Raw genomic sequence first — 22,447 nt, forward strand, 5'->3', positions numbered from 1 at the left:
AACATATCGTGTAAATCCGTTAACAAATTATTGAAAAACTCCAATTTTTGGTTGGAGTTATATGTGTTGTAAAAATAACTCCATTCTGCTGAGTGAAATGAGTCAAACTGTATGGCATTATATTCACGGAACTGAATGTTCCTTGGACATAAATTATGATTAAAATCAAGAGATGCAAATACAAGATCGTGGTTGGACAGCACAGGAACTTCTATCTGGTTGAATCTCAAAACTTTAGAAGCATCGTTGGTCAAAATCAAGTCCAACAGTGATGCACCGTTCCTATGAAAAAACGTTGGCTCGCTTCCCAAGCATTGTACCGAATGAGTAGATAGCACGTTACGTAACCTATCCGACTTCGGTGAGTTTACTAAGAGATTAGTGTTAAAATCACCAAGGAAATAAATAAAGTTGTATAAACTTCCATATGTCAATAACAAATGTTCAAGTGATTCATTGCATTCTATTTCTGGTGGGTTGTAAAGCGCAGTCAGTAGTATTTTTTCGTTTTCCAGAAGTACTTCAATTGTGATAAATTCAGTATTAGTCACTCTGAATTGATTATTGGACTTCATGATCAAATTGCAGGTTATACCATTTTTTATGTAAATTAATACACCACCTCCCAAACGACCTACTCTGTCATGTCGAACAATATTATATCCATCAATGGATATAATAGAATTGTCAATATTCTCATTCAACCACGTTTCACTAACACACAGTATATCAACATTACTTATTTTAACAATCAGACGCAATTCCTCAATCTTGCAAAGCGCACGAGCACAAATACTTTGACAATTCACACAGCATACAGAGAGCTTATTTTTAATTAACGCAGATTTCATCACAGTACCTGGAATGCACCAGTTTGTCGAGGTGTTAGAATTGGAATTATTAGCCATTGGATAAATAGAAGGACTTAGCTATCAAAGGAGGATAATAAAAGAGCATTTCGTAAAAATCTACATTCTTCACTATAACAAACATCCTAGAAAAAGCATCAACATCATATTTTTTTGGCACAAACAGAAACAAGAAATATATGGATCGCCGTATACAGGAACAGTCAACAGATCTCACACAACAGCAGAATATCATTTGGCAGCAACAGCAGCAACGCGAACCGACTTTCAGGAGGGGAATCATGGAAGAGAGGGAAGGGAAGAAGGATAAACAATAATTCATTAGGAAGGGTTTCACGATAGATGAAAATCATCGTCCGTAGATATGACGATCTCTTTCTCATCGCCAGTTCTCTTCACAAATAGGATACCATTCCGTGTAAATACTCCTCGCAGCCTCCCATCCTTCTTCAGTTGTAGTGCCTTGGATCGTAGTTTTCTGACGTTGGGTCCCAAATTTTCGTTGATATATATTCGTTTGGCAACCGAAAAACCGATATCAGAGAGCGACAGTGAACGTGAGCGAAGATACCGAGAGTAGAAGTCGTTACGCTGGACAGTGATGGCAAATTGTATCAGGATCGTATACACGCTTCCAGCCGTTAGCATTCCCTTGGAGAGTCTACGAATATCGACGAGCGGATAATTTGTCTCAGTATAGCCGAACGTTTTGCACCATGTGTGAAAATATGATAACAGGTTTTCTCCGTCCACATACGGGACTCCGCTCACCACAAGATCGTTTATTCGAGCAGATCTATCCAATGCCAGCGATGTTTCCTTCTTTGCGGCATCGATTGACGAAGTTAACTTGTCAAATGTGCGGTTGTTCTCATCTCGCAGCTTCTCAATATCCGAAGTAATTTCTTTTCGCAATTTGCTCATCTGTATTGTAAGCGACGACAGGGAATCTCCGAGCTTTTTGAAGTCTTCCTTCACTGTACGTTGATAACTGGCTAGTTGTGATTGCATAAGATTGGCAAGGTCTGCTACAGTCATATCGGCTTCAGTACTCCTACCACCAGATCGTGCTAGGTCACTCCGTAGACGCATTTGACTATCTTTTTCAGTCATGTTGGTATCGATGGCACACACAACTTAGATAACTGTTCGAATCTTTGTCTCTTTGTACCCCACACAATTGTCGTTCTGCGGTTGCACAAATAAAGAAAATGATCTTTTACACGGTAACTACCGTATATATTTGCATGAAACGACACGACACGAATTGGTACACTAAATCGGTGAATTGGTCAGCATTCGGCGATTTTACAGTTGGGAAAAGTAGCTTGTTTCACTGTTTGTACCGAGACGGAATATTTTTACGTGCACTTCATTCTACTACGCACACCACACACCATTTCCACCGCACAACGATGGTTTCAACGTTTTCGTTCTGGTGTAGAGGTCGTCGAAGATGCGCCACGCTCCGGAAGGTCTGTCGTCGAAAATTGCGACAAAATCGCTGAATTAGCCGAGAAAGACCGGCGTAGTAGCAGCCGTAGCGTCGGCCAAGAGCTGGGGATAAGTCATCAAACCGTTACTAACCATTTTAAGGTGCTTGGGTTCACAAAGAAGCTCGATGTATGGGTGCCACACACGTTGACGCAAAAAAACATCTTTGACCGTATCGACGCATGTGAATCGCTGCCGAATCGCAACAAAATCGACCCGTTTCTGAAGCGGATGGTGACTGGCGATGAAAAGTGGGTCACTTGCGACAACGTGAAGCGCAAACGGTCGTGGTCGAAGCCCGCTGAAGCGGCTCAGACGGTGGCCAAGCCCTCATTAACGGCCAGGACGGTTCTGCTGTGTGTTTGGTGGGATTGTCAAGGAATAATCTATTATGAGCTGCTTCCCTATGGCCAAACGCTCAATTCGAACCTGTACTGCCAACAACTGGACCGCTTGAAGGTAGCACTCATGAAGAAGAGGCCATCTTTAATAAACAGAGGCCGCATTGTCTTCCATCAGGACAACGCCAGGCCACACACTTCTTTGGTGACGCGCCAGAAGCTCCGGGAGCTCGGATGGGAGGTTCTTTTGCATCCGCCGTATAGTCCGGACCTTGCACCAAGTGACTACCACCTGTTTTTGTCAATGGCGAACAAGCTAGGTAGTCAGAAGTTAGCCACAAAAGAGGCCTGTGAAAATTGGCTCTCCGAGTTTTTTGCCAATAAGGAAGCGAGCTTCTATAACAGGGGTATTATGAAGTTGGCATCTCGTTGGGAACAAGTCATCGAACAAAACGGCGCATATTTGACTTAAAACAGATATTTGACTTAAAACTAATTTTATGAACAAATAAAAATTCAAAAAAAATACCGCAGGACTTTTTTGACAGCCTAATATATGAGATAGACTACATTTGTGAGTACTATATTATGCTTCGATACAACGTACAATTTTGAAAGTGAAATGTACGTTATATCGAAGTTTACCGGTATTTGTTTACATGATTATTCTTTTATTTGTTCATTTGTTTGTTCAATTATTTATTTATTCGTTAATTTGTCCATTTGTTCATTTCTTTATTCGCTTAATTGTTCATATGTTTTTTGTTTATTCGTTTATTAGTTTATTGATTTCCTTACATGTTTATTCGTTTATTCGTTATTAGTTTATTCGATTATCTGTTCATTTGGTTATTCGTTTATTTGCTCATTTGTTTATTAATTTACTTGTTCATTTGTTTATTTGTTTACATTATTTTCTTCATTATTTTATTAGTTTTGTCGGTCTGTCAACTTTTTGATCATATTAGGACCTTCGCAACCCCAACCCACCTACATCTTCCACTAAAGTTTGCATCTCTGAGCGCACAATTCCGCGAAATCCGCGGCATGGCTGTGTGCTGCTTATGTTCTCGTTAATTCGACACGCACAGAGCATCTTCGAGCAAAGATTCCTTTCATGCTTCACTCTCACTCGGATTGGCACTAATTGACAAACAACGCAGAAACGAGCGTAATTACAGCTCACAGCGAGGAGGAGCCGGACGCATTCTCATGAATTAATCATCAGAGGCTCAAAATACAAGATCAAAAACTTGCTCTGCTCCTGTGCCTTGCTTTGTTACCCAACACCATCAGCTGACGACGAAGATAAAATCGAAACTGGTTTTGACCGAATCCAGCGGAAAGATTTCCCAAGATTTGATCCGACTTACCTTCGTTTCCGAAAAGGCTCCATATTTTCGCAAACAGGAGTCCCATCTTGGCAGGTGGTAAGGTAACTCTTTTCGTACGGTTGTGTCAACTAATCAGTGGCAGTGGAAATCAAGGAAATCGCCAATCAACAAGCTGCTACGCGACGGAATTTCATAACCATCGCGCTTTCCCTCCCACCCGCTGACTTAGCGTTCGAAGCAATTGAAAAATGTCTTCACTAATAATGGTTGTAATGTTTACCCATCCTTTTTTTCTAGTATTGCTGTTTTATAACTTTCCTTGCCAAGTGGGCAGCCCACATACACAAAGCACACACACACACACACGCACGTACACAAAATCGGGCGCTGTTATTCCGTTTTCTCAAAACAGGTAGCAACCTCCGTTTCCCTATTGCTGCTGCTGCACTTTGCTAATCTCGAGCAACTTCCACCCAGTGAGAGGGCGATTCGTATATTTTCTTCCTTTTCGCAGCAGCTGCACACTTGCACCAAACCTTTGTTCAATCGCGAAGATTCGCGAATCCAAATATGCGCGAATGCATCTGCAATTCCGTCGAACTTAATTAAACAAATTAGCAAACAACGCAAGGCTTACGAAGGAAAGCCTTGCGAATCTATTTCACTTGCTCAGTTCGTTCGATGCTCTGTTGTTGCTGTAACTTGATGGCGATTTTGACGTTTATCGACCTGCGAGGAATTCTTGTTTGCTTTTGCTTCGTACATGGGGTGTAGCTTACGCCGCTGAATTGGAAAGCTTGTCTTCGGATAGTTAATGGGGGGGTAGGACATTGAAATGTGCTATTCGTATTAAAAATATCTAAAATATATATTTTTTTTAATAAAAATATATTGTGTGTTGAATCCCTAACTGAACACGACGGTTCGAAATAATCGCATCTCAAATGGTCGTCAAAAAATTCGCGTTTACTCTTGACAGATAAATATGTAATACGTAACAAATCATATTATCTTGTTCGCTTATTATTTTGCAAGCAAGCATTTTCGTGAAATTTGAATGATTGATAACAACAAAGTATCATTATTTGTACGGTTTGATTGGAGAGAAGCTACGCAGATACTCCGAGTTGACATCGAAATGAAAATTATTAATTTGGCTGTTTTCAATTGAATCTTCATCAGCTCTTGCTTCTTGACAAAGTTGCCATTGCAAATAGAGAAATCATGCGCAACCGAGGATAATGAATTAAAGGACAGAAGCTAATGTTTAAAAAAGAATTTTACCGGAAACCAAGAATTTCGTGTCTTTGCTTTTTTTTTGGCAAGCAGACATAGCAAAGGGCACATTTACGCGTCAGAAGTTTTTCGATTGCTGGCATAAAATGGATCTTTTCAATGAAAAAGTCACAGGAGGGTTGTGTTCGAGACACGACCGCATAGTTGACGTAGAATTCCGTTAGGTTGTTTGATGATTTTGGATATGTTTGAAGAATTACATCGTTAAACTCTTTGATAATGATTTGGTGGCCCTGGAAAGGGCCGTTTTTGTTTGGTTGTTGGGTATTGTTTGTTCACTCCACCAGTGTTTACTGTGTGATGATTACAGAAGGATGGTAAACAGTCGTTGGATGGTGCGTATCAGATAAAAGACACTGAAGTGGAACGAGATATGATGAAAACCGCCCTTTGTGATCCTAGACGAGATGCCTTCTGTGTTATGGATGAAATTAAGAGAAAAACTCACCAATGTAATATAACATAATTACCAATACCGAACACAGTTATGAAATTCCACGAAGCAACCAACATTGAAGTTCCTAATTTAAATTTTATTTGCTATAATCAATCGTATCACTCACCTCACTCGCAATATAAAAATGCCCCCGATATGCATATACGAGGGTCGTGCAGAAAATAAGTTTCAGTGCCTCAGAAATCGCGGAAAAATAAAGTTAGGACAAAAAACAAGGTGATTTTCGTAATCTACGTAATCTATGTTTTATCTATTTTTCTACATAATCGCCGTAACGTTCGAGGCATTTTTCATAGCGTGGCACGAGTTTTTCTATTCCGAGCGCGAAGTGCGTAGCGTCCAACTTTTTGAAGTACGATGTAACTGCATCACGAATTTCTTCAGTGTTATCGAATCGTTGACCGCCTTGTTGGACCTCTTTCCGTCATCGGTTCACCATTTGAAGACTCATACACCCTACACCATACACTGAACACAATTCTCTATGAATTTCAGCACCACAATTTTTTTTTCGCGATCAGATAACAAATGGTAGAACGTAACTCATATGTGGGCGATTTTTTAAGCAGCACTCCCATTTTAAAAATCAATAAAACACGAACAACGCGTCCGATCCGACTAACGTTTCTTGCAAACCGCTTAGAAATGTTGTGAAATTACATGGTAAAATGTTTTTAGTTCCAACTTTTCATGCGAGATGGCGCTGGGGCACTGAAACTTACTTTTTGAACGACCCTCGTATTGGCAATGTCGTTTTCCCCCGGTCACCTTGGTTTTGTTGTCTCTGTTGGGGAACACTTTTCGGTGGGAACAAAAACTTTCCCTACTTTCATGTATTCGCAATGTCGATTTCGCCCAAGCAGCGTGGATTTGATGTCTCTGTTAGGGAATACATTTCGGTAGGAACAAAAGCTCACCCTACTTTCATGTATTTGCAATGCCGATTTCCCTCAGGCAGCTTGGTTTTAATGTCTTTGTTAGGGACCCGTCGCATGTGTCGTCTATTTCGACCAATCAGAAGTGGGTATTTCCGTTCGGATAGGGGTTGAGATTTGTCAATTGTTCGATAGTTAGTTTCATGACACATATTATTTTCTTCAATATAAAAAATTGTTATGGTGTGCCGAAATCGATTGACGCAAAAATTTCATCAATCCACTATGAAATGACTGATCAATAAGCGTTTGAAATTAGACAATTTTCACGATGTGCTCGATTTTCGATTTTCAATTTGTACCCCAATATTTTCCCGAAAGACGTAATCCTATGTCAAAAGTGCGATTGTATCCAGATAAATTTTTAGTGTGGATGATGGATGGTGCTTATATTCATTGTGATGATCATACAGTGTTTGCGCTTGGGAATAAATCCTCTCTTCTTACCGGAGACCTGTCCATTTTACAATGCTGTTGGAGTTATTTTCGGATTGATTGATACAAACTTTAAATAGAGTGATAATACGTTGGTATCGAGTATTGTTTAACACACACTTATCAAATTTACCTTCAATGATTGTATGAATCTGTTTCCAAAATGCTGTTATACTTTTGGCGAAAAATTCAATTCATTGGTTATGTATTGAAAAGTACCAAAATAATATGTTTTTCCTTATTTCCATCAAGCGAATCCGGGCAAGAAAATCAGTGCTAAAATTAGTGATTATTATCGTTGGATTCTTTGAATTTGATGCTAAAATCTAAAGTATTGCACCCAACAATGAACGGAAATTTCTCACATTGAGTTGTTGTATCTGTGCATGAACATACGAAGCTCTCATAACGAGGGAGTCAGTTCGTTCATACAAAATATCGTTACATGACAAAATACTCTCGTTAATATTATAAACTAATTGTAGACCATGACGTGTCGCTTCAAACTGGTTTCTTTCCGAGAGTGACATAGCTAGGAATAGGTATTCATCCGGCGAAGCTTTTGTCATTAACTTTGAACGCATATCTTCCGGTTGCATTCGCATGTAATTTGCTCACTTTTCCCACGAAGCGTATTGCGCATTATAGTGCAAGTATTCCTCTCAACTGATCAATGCAGTTGAAAATTTCTTTAGTGGCTGCCGCTCCTGTTTTACCTTCTTGTTCGAAACTCCATTTTCATAAGATATGTGATGTAATTGCACCATAATGTTTAAAGATGTGAATTTCAACTTAACTTTCATGCCATTATCAATACTTGGTATTCATTCTCTAGTATTGTAATGTGTATAGCTTCTTAGACTTTCCGTGTTCGTTCATTCATTTGAATGTGTAATATCGGTCACCTCCGGTGTCTGCTCGACTGTCCATCTCACATCCTTCTCGGTTTCCACATATTAAATAATGACTTCGCGAGAAACATAGTCCTTGTAATTTTCCAAATACTCCAGCGTAGTTCGTATCTTCTTTAAATTCGCAATTTGCAGCTGGATCTTCAACCAAATTCCAACAAAACCATAGAGTCTTGGTATCACTGGTTCCCCTCAAATCAAAGTTATATGGCTGCGATATGTTCAACCCTATTCCGGAACACGATCAGCGATTGGATTTCATAATCCGATCGAGTTAGAATATTTTGCATTCTGCTGCCCTCAAAAACAGAAGTCTCTTTCGCAGACACTTAACTTGAATGGCGTTAACGTTCTCTGTGGAACTTTTGCCGTCTCAACGTATGCATTAATTAGCGTCATTTATTAATACTTAGTTGAGATTTCTTAAGCCAAAAAACACGCCTTGAATGTGTTCCGAGGGGCAAGCTTTAGAATACGCGTGACCACAGTACAAGTCGAAGAAAATTTCTTCGACGAAAAATCCCCCTGCCAGAACGGGAATCGAACTCGAATACCCGGCATCATTTTTACATTTTTTTATGTGTTTTCGGACGTTATAAAAACATTTTTCTTTCATTCAAACAAAAATACGAATGACACAAATTACGACATTATTTATTTTTGAGTTCATATTTCTTTAGGCAAAAATAATCAGTATCAATGAATAATACTTAAATGAACATACTTGGGCTATCATGCCACCTGAATCTGCTCTTTATCGAAAACTTTACTGAGACGCTGTGGAACTTTGAACTGCTTAACCAACTGATATCCAACATTTCGTGCAATCTGTATTTAGAATATTGTGAGTGTATGAATCAGGATTGTATCATACAAACAGAAATACCTTTGATATTTAGCACATTTTGGTGTTTTGAATATTCCCCGGACCGATGAGTAGAGTTTCGCAAAGCTTTTAAAAATTTTCGGAATTTCACACTCAGATTCTGCGGGTTGACATCACTCCATGGATTAGGATCTTCCCGGATAATATCGGTGTAGTTATGAATATACCGGCAAAACAATCTGCGCTACGTGTTGGTGAAGGACGAAGTCCGCTTGCTTGACAATCAGCCTAATTGTTAGAAAGGGACGTTTCGAGGTTTCATCAGGTTCCCTTTTCGGTTTAACTGGATGAACGTATTCCTATTTAAATGGTCCTGTAAAAGTAAATGAAAACTTTCCAACATTATTAGTTTATAATAATTCAACCATTGCAGTTAAGTGCGATTCACATACTACGTTCACGTCCCGTCACGTCACGTTGCGTCAGTTATTCTACCATGCAATCCTCATGAAAACATTCACATACACCGGCAACGTAACGACCTGTTAGCATACGTTCAACGAAAACGACCGGCAGGATTTGTGGAAAAGATACTTGACGGAGAGGGATGGTTCGTTGGGTTTTTGTCTGGGCTTTGTGCCTCGGCTTTTGTTTTGAATTTGGTTGTATTTTTCATGCCAATATATCTCTTAGTTCCAAAGTTCGGAGTCAAAATCTTTCGCGACTAGCTGAGGAAAATAGTCTATATATTACTATTGCTGAATCTCGGGTCGGGACTATGGGATTTAAGAATTTAAATGATATAATTTAATGATTTTCATTGAATTTTTCTAAGATTAGAACTTATTCTAGGCATGTCGATTCGAAAGAGGCCACTGCAATTTAAAATCGTTGTAGGTGGCGACACCATGAATAACATTAAATAAATCATTCGTTTGACATTTGACGTGACGGTGCTGGTACAAGCATTGACTGCATGTATGAATTGGTGGAGACGTTGACAGAACATAGACGTTCTTTTCGTAACGTTCTATGTGAATCGCACATTACTCCACAGGCACGGGAGCCCTTGTTCGGAATATGTTTGTCGTTGTCACGAAAATCGACCGTGTGCATTTGCAAGAACGCATCCGAGTGGAACGATGGAAATTTACGCGACTATTTTCACTCGTATTCGGACAGTCTTTCACTGAACAACACAGATTCAATCACACTGACCACTACCTGGAGTAAAATTCTGCTTCGGACATAAACGTAAATGAAATCAGTCCGAGTCACAAAAACGTCGGTTTCTTTGATCGGAGAAACATTTAACAGATAGTGTGAGGGAAAAAAAGTTTCAAGATAATTTTTTTTTAAGCAAAATGCACTTGAAGAAAATACTTCATTACCTCCGCATGACCCACGGTATAACCATTGACACCAGCAAATAATTTGAATTTCCGGATAAATGTCCTGAATTTTCAATACCTTCGTCTCTCAACTGCGTGTAGCAGAAATTTAACATCAGAAAGATTTCTGCAGAAAAATATTCTCTCTTGAGTGAAGTTCTTGTTCGGTCAAAAAGGTAAATAAACAAAGTCCGAGTCACGAAAAGGTTTGCTTCTTTTATATGAGAAACTTTTGTCAGCATGGAGAAAAAAGTTGCAAGGAAAAACTTTTTTTTTCAAGCAAAATGCACTTGAAAAATGAATTCGATTGACCTTGCATGTCTCAGGTTATTACCAATGTCCTAGAAAAAAGGTAATGAAGATGGTCGAGTTTCAAGCGACATAGCATGCGCTGCCATAACAATTTCGCAAATAGTGACGTCAGTCGTTGTGTTTATCTTTGATTGCTCACCGCATCCATGTAAAAATGCTATTTTGATGAAGTAATTTATCAATTAAAAACGTACATTTTTGTAGAGCTCCAGCTGAATATGAGGCTAATGTGCTAGTGTGGAGTGAATATTTGTAAAATCACGTCGAAATAGACGGATTAAAGTGATATTTCCATGTACCATTTTCACTCCCCCACGTTCATAGAAACAAAGGAAGTTTCATTATATTACTGTTATGAAGTTGATGTTTCGAATGCTCTCAGTGTCGGTGTGTATGTTGTGAGATAATAATCGCCAATTAATCAAAATTTCACCGAACATGTTATTGCTTTCGAGAGCTAAGCATACGACTGTTCTCTGGACATTTTTACCACAATAATAATCGAAATAAGCGACGATATAATTGTCGTCTGTTAAAAAACAATCAGTTGAATGATTCCATGAGAATTTTGGCTCAAATTATACAACATATACATTCCATATTGAATGCAACTAATTACGACACGATATTTTGCTCGCCAATACAGATACACTTCGCCTACTGCTCCACCTCTATATGTACCTCATTGGGTTATTACTAATAAATAATCCAGATCTAATCTTGTAAATGGGGTCATGACCGTTTCTTGGCAATTAAAAAAAAAATTCCATTATACTTATGACAGACATACAGCTGTACTACCGTTGTACTTCGAAAATTGTATGTCTGTCACCATGTACAGCGCTAGAACCATGCAAGCAACTCGGTACAATCGCTGTACCTGTATCGACCTATTTTACCGCTGTACATAGCTACAGTTGTACTGTGCGCAGCGCCATAGATGGTTAGTGGTGGGTAGCATAAACAAATCGAATCAAAACACTTGGTAAACATTCTTTTCATTGACTTTCTCTTGAGTTAATAACTTTGACTGGAAACTTGCTTGTTGTGTTTGATAGCTAAGACGCTAAATAAAAACCTTTTTCATTGAAATATGTGGTGAAAATTGGAAAAATTCTGATTGTCAGTTTGACATACGGTACAATGTACAACCAAAGTATGTCTGTCCCTAGTATTAGAGTCAGAGGCATTCTTAATACAAGAAATAAACACTAGTGTGCATATTAGTACTTTTATTTAAGGACTAATTTTATCAGTTATGTAACTGTATTAATGAGAAAATGATCTGATTTAATATAAAACAAGCATGAATTTTGTTTTCATCGCTATTTTTCCATTGAGATACACAATAAGCGTCATACCCCTCATTTCATTCGACTCTTCTACTGCTTCAAAGCTCACGAATTCTCTCCAACAACAAACCACGCTCTCGTAAGGAAAGGAGGAGAACAAAAAGGAAAAGCTTCTGCTTCAATAACAGTTTGACAGTTTTCTCTCGTTCTCACTCTCCGCTTACTACTCGTGCACACAGGCGGGAACAAATTTCCTTGCCCATCTTCATGCGTCGGTGGACCGCTTCTTGGCAAAGGGATCGAATGCACACGAATGGTACGAAAGCACCGGCCTCGACTGTTGTTAGGTGTACGATTCACAAACACACATACCGAACCACCTCGAGATCTCATCGTCTCTGCGAGAGAGAGAGAGAGAGAGAGAGAGCAGCGAAGAAGATGAGTATTTCGAAACAATGGCCGCAGCGAATGTTGGTCTCTTCGCGAAGTGTTGAAGGAAACGGGATATTTTTCTTATCGGAAATTTACAGACAATAGTTTTTTCCGCTCGGAACATGAATGAAAAACGATTGAATGGTGGATGTTGATTGTGGTGCTCCATATAATTGTACAATCGGGGCTAGAAGTGTCTCTTTGTTGTGCGACGCAAAATTGGGCGCCCTTTCGAGAGAGTTAAAAGTTTAAGAGCTCCTTTCGGAAAATGTGTGACAAATTAGAATTGTCTGATGTGTTCAGAAGTGGTAAATGGTAAATGTGTTGAATTGAATTTTCGTGTAATTCAACGTATTTGAAAGTGTTGCTTGGTGAAGTTTTTGCAAGCTTTTTTTTGGTAAAAACAACTCCCCGGGCAGACCCGTGAAGGATTTGTTTACAGCGACGAAAAAGGTGAAAACATTTTGCTCCTCCAAAGCAAAACAAGTGTATATGTGTTCTTGCAAGCGATTTCATGGTGTGAGAGACTTTTCAGTGGATATTTGAAAAATGTGATACATTTGTCCTTCGGTCAATTAATTTTTGAAGGTGAGATCGAAAATCTTTTTTTTTAATTTATGCATAAATTAACTGGATAAAAAGAATAATGTTAACTAGAGCCCGAGTCTCTTCTAGCTTTTGATGACAATTTCTGGTTCCGCTCCAAACCAGAACAATTCCGTAAAATCAAACTGTTTAAAAATCGACTGACTGAATAATTTTGCCGCAATTAATTGAGCTTGAGCTTGGGTAGACTGTACAATTCGTAGTTGCTCTCCGTGATTGACCTGAACCAACCAAATTGCACAAAGAACACACAGAATGACGCTTGGGACTAGCAAATCATTCTCGTTGTGCAATTTTCGGTGATTCGAGCTTTAAATGGTCAATTACGACGCCTGAATAATTTTGCCGCAATTAATTGATTTGAAACTCAGTCTTTGCGGGAAAGAATATTTTTCATTTTAACAATTAATTACAACAATTAATTAATAACAATTAATTAATAACAATTAAGTGATACAAACTTGAGTTCGCACGCCACCATGCACATCTTTTTTCCCTTCCTTTGGAAGTTGGAAACAAGGTTTCGGAACATTCGTTTTAGATAAAGTCATAGGGTCCCATTCTAGTTGACGAGACGAACAACTCGTCTCGTCTTGCCACTAGTTAATGTCGACTTGAGCTAAATATCCTATTCCAGTACACGAGTTTCATTGAATTGTTTTATTTGGTAGAGTGGAAGGCTTCTGTCACTTTTCCTCGGTATGATCAGTGCACAATGGTCCAGGAGGTGCATTTAACACTCCTATACTCGCGCATTGGTCTGTCAGACCGAGGAATCAATAATTTGTTCATTTCTCAGAAAATATCAACACTACGACTTTGCGTTTCTCTCTAGCTTCGTTATTCGTCGTTCGTCATCGTTTAGCGTATCGCATGTGTTGGTACAAAGGGTACGTGTGCCTCTTTTTTAACACTTTCGGTCTGACACACCGACGCGATTAAAACGCCTTTAATACCCTCTGAAAATTCTCCGAACTCTGGCGGAAAAGGTTTTGACTTGCGCTACCGACTAAAGGTGAATCGGAAATCCAGATTGAAGATGAATCGGCATTTACTGTGATCGATCATATTCCGGAGTGGGCAAAGATTTGTTTCATCTAAAATTTTGAGTAACACTGTAACTCTGTTATAAAACAATGCATTTGTCAAAGCAATAACTGGATCTTGTATAGAACATTTTCAAGTTTCCACAATTGCCCTTCGATTTGCTGTGCGATCGTTATGTCATTGAATATTCATAATTCAAAATGAAAGGATAACTTTTCATTCGATCGAGAATTTCTCTGTAGTAAAAAGTTCTACTGGAATTCTATTTGAAACAAATGAAAGCGAAATAATCAAGTTGACTAGATTATTACTGGCGTCTATGTGATATCTATAAGCAAGTGATAACTCATAAGTGTTTCGAAATTAAACTCACAAGACGGGTACAGCAAGTAAAATTTGAAATAAAAATAACTTAAAAGAAATTAAAATGGAATTTATGCGCAAATCAGTTATTTCCTCAATTATTTTAATTTGAAAAGGAAAACGTCCACGTGGACAAAGGGGGGTAGGGGTATGAAAATGTCCACGCTTGTCCACGGAGGGGGAGGGGGAGTCTAAAACCGTGCTTTTTCTGTCCACGTGGTATGTGGACAGCCCCTTCTTAATTTCATCCGAAAAATTTATACTAAACTAGATTATTTCTATTAACTAAATTGAAGCTCTCTAACCGCTCTACAATTTGTTCTTTGACACCCAACTTCTATCTTTCTTAAATTGGCTGCAATATCGATATAAACAATTCCTGGTGAAAATTCAAGCAAAACAAAAGGAGCGTAAGTACAGGGTTTTCCAACTATAAATTCCGAAAGTAAATTGAAATAAAACACACATAGAATTCGAATTTCAATGAAACTTTTATTTCAAATTGAAGTTTGGTTTATGCCATTATGTGTGAAATACAACATCATTCGAATATCTACCTAGGGCTTCCTCGCACACCTTGATCCGGAACAGGTAATTTTCAATGACTTTTCGGCACATATGGGGCGGTATCTCGGTCATAACTTCACGAATGTTGTCTTTCAAATGTTCAAGAGTTTGCGGAGAGTTGGCATAGACACGGTCTTTCGTATAACCCCACAAAAAAAAGTCTAGCGGGTTCAAATCGCATGATCTGGACCAAAACGCGAAATTATGCGTCCCACAAATTTCGTTCGCAATATGGCCATGTTCGGTCGTATTGTGTGGCACGTGGCGCCGTCCTGCTAAAACCACATGTCATCCGTATCCATATCTTCAATTTGTGGCAAAAAAATCGGTTAACATGCGCTCACCATTCACAGTTACCGTCTCACCGTCCTCATTTTCAAAGAAATACGGCTCGATGACTCCACCAGACCATAATGCGCACCAAACAGTGACTTTTGGCGAATGCAATGGCCTCTCAACAATCACGGGTGGATTTTCTGAGCCCCATATACGGAAATTTTGGGTGTTCACATAGCCACCGAGCTCGAAATGTGCCTCATCGCTGAAGAAATTTTGATGCGAAAATTCAGCATTTTGCTGCTGTTGTTCGTTCACCCAATCGACGTATGCCCGACGCATTCCATGGTCACCACGCTCTAATTTTTGTACCAGTTGGACTTTATATGGATGTAGGTGCAAGTCCAAATGCAAAATTCGCCACAATGATGTGTTTGACAAGCCCAATTGCTGAGCACGCCGTGGAATCGAAACATTCGGGTCATCCTCCACACTGGCAGCAACAGCAGCAATATTTTCGGCCGAACGCACATTACGATGATGCACAGGTTTCACAATATCCGCTACGGATCCAGTTTGTTCGAATTTACGCACTACATTAGCGATTGTGTGCTCTGTAAGCCGTCCATGACGACCAAAATCCGTCCGTAATGCTCGAAAAACATTTGCCGGTTTTTCATCATTTTTATAGTATAATTTAACAAAATCAACACGTTGTGCGATGCTACTAACGATATGAAGCTTTGGTTGACAGCTATGTCAAACGGTTGTCAGCGCAGGGCTGTATACTTTCGGAAGCCCGAAATGGAAAACCCTGTACAAAGATAGGCATCCAGATTTCCGTAGGAGCTTTGCTGCTGTTTTCACAGCCAATACCTTTAGAGTAGTTGCAGAGGCTGTTGAGGATAAATTGTTGGGGACTAAATTAAGCTTTTTTCAACATCAGCTGCTGCAGTTCAACCTTTTTTTTCAGAGTGCCGAGTGTATGGCACCTTTCCTTTTCTCCGAACTGACGAACCTTATCAAACCAGTAATGGATAAAAAAAAGCCTTCGCTTTTGAAAGGTAATCTGAAGTCCCTCATATACGTAAATCTTTCTGATGATTCGTTTCTACCAGTAGCTAAAATTGAATTGAGCTTCGCTGTGAAAGTTGCAATCAAAAGTGTTGTGGAGAAACATCAAGTTTCCGAGAAAAATATCTTGATTTTTCGACAGAACTGTAAAAAGTACTACAAAGCATTTCTTCGAAAAATGAAGGAACGATCACCTTTGTCGTATCCCGTGACACGATATATACCTTGTATCGATCCAGCAGTTATTGCAAACTATCCTGAACATTTCGTGGAGAAAGATAGAATCAGTAGTATCTTGGCGGACAAAGTTAAACAGAAGTTCGTCGAGTTTTGTGATACTCTGGGTTCGTGCGATGTGCTAAAAAACTATCGCCGAAAAGAAGAACGTTTGGACATCTTGTGGATGAAACTCGTAGGCGCAGCGGGTAATGGATATACAAACTTGTTTGACTTTGTCAAAGGGATCCTTAGTCTGTCGCATGGCAATGCTACATTGGAGCGGGGTAAATCAAAATGAACAGAGCATGGTAGCTCAGCGTATTGTTCCCAATGCCATCTTGGATGCTAGTGGAGTTTTAAATGTTGAAATAACAGAAAGTCTCATGCAATACGCGAAGAGCTCTCACGAGCGCTACATTGGAGCTCTCACAGAGTCCAATCAGGAAGATAAGATAAGGAGAACGTAGCGGAACGGAAGCGCAAACGGCGCAGGAAGCGAAGAAGTTAGAGGCCAGAAAGATGCAAATACAATGCAATGAATTCATCTTGTTTTGCAAACTTGTAGAGTGTTTGCATGTATATTAAAAACCAGGAATTTTTCAAAAATCTACCAGGAAAACCGGGAGAAAACCAGGAATTTCAAAACACAAATCAAGTTGCCACCCAGATTATCGCAGTGTGTGTGTGTGTGTTAGCTGGGAAAGCGTGAAAATGTTAATTCTTAAGTGTGGCTAATAAATATCATCCGCTCTGATATACAAGCGTGTTGAATAAAATAACTTCGTTATCCTATGTCAACAATTTAGTTGTGTCTCGAACAACACCCTCTAGATGTTTTTGATCTATGCATTTTCAAATCAATACCCATGCGGCCAATATATACAAAACGTAGTAATCAATCAGCCGACAGACACTCAAGCTCGTGAGAACTGCGACCTCTCTCATACACCTTGTGCCTCTGGGGACTAATCAATTACAATGATTGCCCAAAATGTATGCTGCCCAAAGTAAACCTAAATCTGCGGTTGCTCTCGAAACCCGAAATCGCGTCATTCAATCGGTCGAATATTTATTCTCCCAATTGCACACTAAGCGCTAAACATTACCAATAACTCATTATCTCATTTGAATCATGATGTCGTTTTTATCTCCCTGCCCTTCTCCCTATGACCCTCCAATCGCTTGTGAGTCGCCCGGCTTTTGGGAAGTGACCTCCCCTTCACTTTTTCATTCTCCATATGTCTCCTGGCCTGGCCCGGCATGACGATGGTTTTTGCACACTATAGGTTACAGCGAGGTTCTGTTGCACGGTTGTACGGATTCGTCGACGGTCCCGCCACTATTTAAGTGCTTATTTTAAAAGCCATTACTTCTCCCTCGTTACGGAACGCGCTACTCTACCATAGCCATCAGACAGGCAGCAGCAGCAATGGGGCGTCCAGTGTATGATTCCGCCGGGGAACACACATTCCGCGGTTTTAGATTACTCGCCGATTCTTTGACTCTCTGACTGCAGCAACAGCAGTGGTGTTGGGGTGCATAATACCCGGGAGATACCCGGGAAACGTGGAAATAAGTGCCCCGAGGAAACAGGATTAGAAGGAGGGGTACGGGATAGGGGATTAATCGCTGCGGTTTGCACTGAACTGTCGGCCGAATTTTATGAAGACATGTTTGGGTGTGTGGGTTGTTAGAAGTGATGCAGCAGCAGCGCGACGGTAGCGCATAACCTAGGGAAAACCGCTCCTCGCAGCGGGTGGGAGTGTGTGTGTGTGTGTTTGTGCTCGTGAATAAGTTTTTCATTTTCCTGGCGGCGCGATGAGCATTTGCTGCCCGGGAAGCGTACGCCACGCGCGTGTATACTGCCAGTGGGAAAAGTGTATAATTTTTCCTACGGTGCGTGACCCCTCATTAGGTTTTTTTTCTCCGCTCGACCGTAGTTGATGCGCAAGAAGAGCCAAGGGACGAGACGCGTTACCATTGGATGAAGACAGCCGGCGGCGTATGACGACGTTTTGATGGGTTCTGTTTACGCGATTGTTTTTGTTTTGGGTGACTTCTTTCTTCTTTTTTTTCTCCTGGTCGGTACCAGAATCAATTTAAATATTTTCCGGCAAATATGATATGTTGAAGTAAGCATTTGTTAAAAGGGGTCAGCGGATTGATCCCAGCTTTAACGGAAAATAGACAACCAGTGGAGCGACAGTTCGGAGAAAAGGGTAAATAGAAATAACGCATTCTAGCGATCTCCTGCCACCGGAGATGGGGTATTTACATACGGAAACCTACACGATAGAAGTATTTCGAATGATGAGGTTCTTCGTCTACTTCCTCGGTTCTCGTCTATCATACATAATAACATTCATAGTCTTTAATCAGATTTTTAAACAGTAAGAAATGTAGTTTGTAACATGATCCTAGGCTATACAAATATCCTGTCCCATCCTATTCCTAATGTAAATAAATTTTGGAAGTTGGTGCTACCGGGCAACCGAGTAGCTGAGTCCAACACACACCAAACCGTGATAGTACGGTTGATTAATTACCTTTTATTTTATATAATAAAGGGCAATAGTTGAAGAGCAAGCATTCGCGTAACACCTCTCTAATCGCTTATCCGAAACTTGAACAAGGTGTCTGTTCCGCTGGTTGGTTATTGGGAAGTGAGTCCGGGAAGTAGTGGGCCAATAGTGGAGATTGGCCAGAATCCGAAAACGGACTAAGTTTACACTAAGTTATTGTGTTCGTATATTCGTAATATAGATGTACCGTCGATGGGGGTGAGAATAGGTCAAAAAAGGTAGTTTTCGAACTTTTTGTTGAATAACTATCGTAATTTAGAGCGAAACGCAATTCTGATTACGTGGATATGTTCTCTAATGATGAACTTACGAGCAGAGATGCTAACCTTCCTGATTTTTCAGGATTTCCCAGACTTTTTAGCACGCTCCCTTATATCCTGATTAACACTCAATTTATCCTGGTTTTTCTGAAATGATCCTGATTTTTCCTGATTTTTGTACTCTTTACATTATTCGTAATAAATATACTGGTTACCATGTCAACGTTTTCTGTCATGATAGTTCTCCAGTTCGCACTTGTATATATTAGGCTGTCAAAAAAGTCCTGCGGTATTTTTCTTGAATTTTCATTTGTTCATAAAATTAGTTACAATCATCTGTTTTAAGTCAAATATGCGCCGTTTTGTTCGATTACTTGTTCCCAACGAGATGCCAACTTCATAACTTCTGACTTCTGACTACCTAGCTCGTTCGCCATGGACAAAAACAGGTGGTAGTCACTTGGTGCAAGGTCCGGACTATACGGCGGATGCAAAAGAACCTCCCATCCGAGCTCCCGGAGCTTCTGGCGCGTCACCAAAGAAGTGTGTGGCCTGGCGTTGTCCTGATGGAAGACAATGCGGCCTCTGTTTATCAAAGATGGCCTCTTCTTCATGAGTGCTACCTTCAAGCGGTCCAGTTGTTGGCAGTACAGGTCCGAATTGAGCGTTTGGCCATAGGGAAGCAGCTCATAATAGATTTTTCCTTGGCAATCCCACCAAACACACAGCAGAACCTTCCTGGCCGTTAATGAAGGCTTGGCCACCGTCTGAGCCGCTTCAGCGGGCTTCGACCAAGACCGTTTGGGCTTCACGTTGTCGCAAGTGACCCACTTTTCATCGCCAGTCACCATCCGCTTCAGAAACGGGTCGATTTTGTTGCGATTCAGCAGCGATTCACATGCGTCGATACGGTCGAAGATGTTTTTTTGCGTCAACGTGTGTGGCACCCACACATCGAGCTTCTTTGTGAATCCAAGCTTCTTCAAATGGTTAATAACGGTTTGATGACTTATCCCCAGCTCTTGGCCGATGCTACGGCTGCTACTATGCCGGTCTTTCTCGGCTAATTCAGCGATTTTGTCGCAATTTTCGACGACAGGCCTTCCGGAGCGTGGCGCATCTTCGACGACCTCTACACCAGAACGAAGACGTTGAAACCATCGTTGTGCGATGGAAATGGAAACTGTATCGGGTCCATAAACTGCACAAATTTTATTGGCAGCTTGAGATGCATTTTTGCCTTTGTCATAGTAGTACTGTAAAATATGTCGAATTTTCTCTTTATTTTGCTCCATATTTGCGACACTATAACTCACGAACGACTTAACCAAACAAAACACTCAAGGACTATATTATAGCGCGCAAAAATACCTTTCCAACAAGCTATAGTATGAGTCGATACAATTAATACAACTAGAACTACGCACTTACAACGACACCTCGCGGAAATACCGCAGGACTTTTTTGACAGCCTAATATCTTACATTAAGTTAAATTCTCTAGACGCGAAGCTGCACTTAACTTTTCTATCTCTACTTTCAATTGTTTCCTGGCTTTCCAAAACAGTGCTAGGATATTTCGGGCCTGACTCTCGAATACACTTCACGGTGGAAATGAAATGGAATGTATCCGCGATGACAACGGTACGGTGTCGACATCTGGATACGAAATTAGTTTCCCACTGAAACTCATCATTATACAGGTTGGACTCGATTATCTGGAGACTCGATTATCCGGAGTATTTTATTTTTGATTTTCGGAAATTTTGAATAATTTGTATAATAATTCTATATTGAATGGCTAATATGGGTATCAAAAGAAAGGGCTTGATTAGTAGGATGCAGTTAATTATGAAAAATGCAAATTCAAGATTCCATATTTTCTCAGAACCCCATCAATATGGGTATCAAACGAAAGGGCTTGATTAGTAGAACACAGTTATTTATGAAAAATACAAATCCAAGATGGCAGCCACTACAAAATAGTGGATTTCATATTTTCTCAGAACCCCATCAATATGGGTATCAATTGAAAGGGCTTGACTAGTAGAACACAGTTATTTATGAAAAATGCAAATTCAAATTGGCCGCCACCGCAAGATGGCGCCATACATAGTTTTTTCACAACCCCATCAATATGGGTATCAAATGAAGGGCTTGACTAGTAGAATACAGTTATTTATGAAAAATATTTCATGCATATTTCCCCAGAACACCATTGTACGAGCCAGTTGGCCGTATATGCTGGACCGAACGTTTTTCTTCGCCGTCGAAAACGGCTGCCAAGAGGGCCAGTGAAATGGTAGCACTTAACAGAATTTGGCTATCTACAGCGCACAGTAGATCTCTCACCGGTGGGGGAGAGTAAATGTACTTTTGCTTTCCCACTTTTTCACCAGAGTCCCGGACAAGCACTTAATTTTGGTACTTTTGGAATTGGGAGATATTATCATGAAATGTTCTATTGTACGAAGGACGACCGTGTTATCGCAATGACGAATGTATTTCGACTGTACTTTTTTGGTTCGGGGTCAGTGGTCATATAGATTGACTACTGACCACCATCGTTCGGGTGATCACGGTATTTTTCCTAATCTCTCTCTCTCGCTATTTCGATGGTATATAGCAGTAGCTTTAGGGTAATACAATTAATTGTTGCTTTATCGCTATGGGGTTGGGAAATTATACTATAGGGCCTCAACAACCATCAATATGGGTATCAAATGAAAAGGCTAGCCTAGTAGAACACAGTTATTTATGAAAAATGCCCAAAAATTTATCAAAAGAAAGTTCTCGACTAGTAGAACATAGCAGATAATAAAAAAAATCCAATTTCAAGATGGCCGCAGTCCCCATGCAACTAATTACTTTTTGAATGGTTTCATTCAGCTTGACCTGTTTCTATTTATGTATGTTTGAATTTTTGTTGGGTTGTCCCACATTGATAGAGAATTGACCCCGTTCCTGTTGAATGATTGATCTGAAATTTGGAACATACATTTAATTCTACTGTCATTATAAAACTGCGTATTCCATTATATTGAAAAATTCAATTTGGCCGCCGCAAAAAAATGGCTGAATGGCTTGATTTGGAGAATGCACTACACTATGAACAACATAAATTCGAAA

General features: G+C 39.9%; 2 protein-coding genes across 3 annotated transcripts in view; one reads left to right on the plus strand and one right to left on the minus strand.

Annotated features, from left to right (window-relative positions):
* LOC129767836 (ADP-ribosylation factor-like protein 5B) overlaps nucleotides 1–4,768 on the minus strand; it is a 57,821-nt gene extending 53,053 nt beyond the window's left edge. Inside the window, exon 1 of the mRNA XM_055769074.1 lies at nucleotides 4,078–4,768. Within this exon, the coding sequence (XP_055625049.1) occupies nucleotides 4,078–4,123 (46 nt within the window). The 5' untranslated portion in view covers nucleotides 4,124–4,768. The remainder of the gene's footprint in view (nucleotides 1–4,077) is intronic.
* Nucleotides 4,769–12,357: 7,589 nt separating this feature from the next.
* LOC129770042 (uncharacterized) overlaps nucleotides 12,358–22,447 on the plus strand; it is a 419,235-nt gene continuing 409,145 nt past the window's right edge. For both annotated transcript variants that reach the window (XM_055772630.1, XM_055772632.1), the window contains exon 1: nucleotides 12,358–12,913. The gene's annotated coding sequence lies outside the window, so the exon portion shown is untranslated. The remainder of the gene's footprint in view (nucleotides 12,914–22,447) is intronic.

This window comes from Toxorhynchites rutilus, chromosome 2 (assembly GCF_029784135.1).
Source record: "Toxorhynchites rutilus septentrionalis strain SRP chromosome 2, ASM2978413v1, whole genome shotgun sequence".
NCBI lineage: Eukaryota > Metazoa > Arthropoda > Insecta > Diptera > Culicidae > Toxorhynchites > Toxorhynchites rutilus.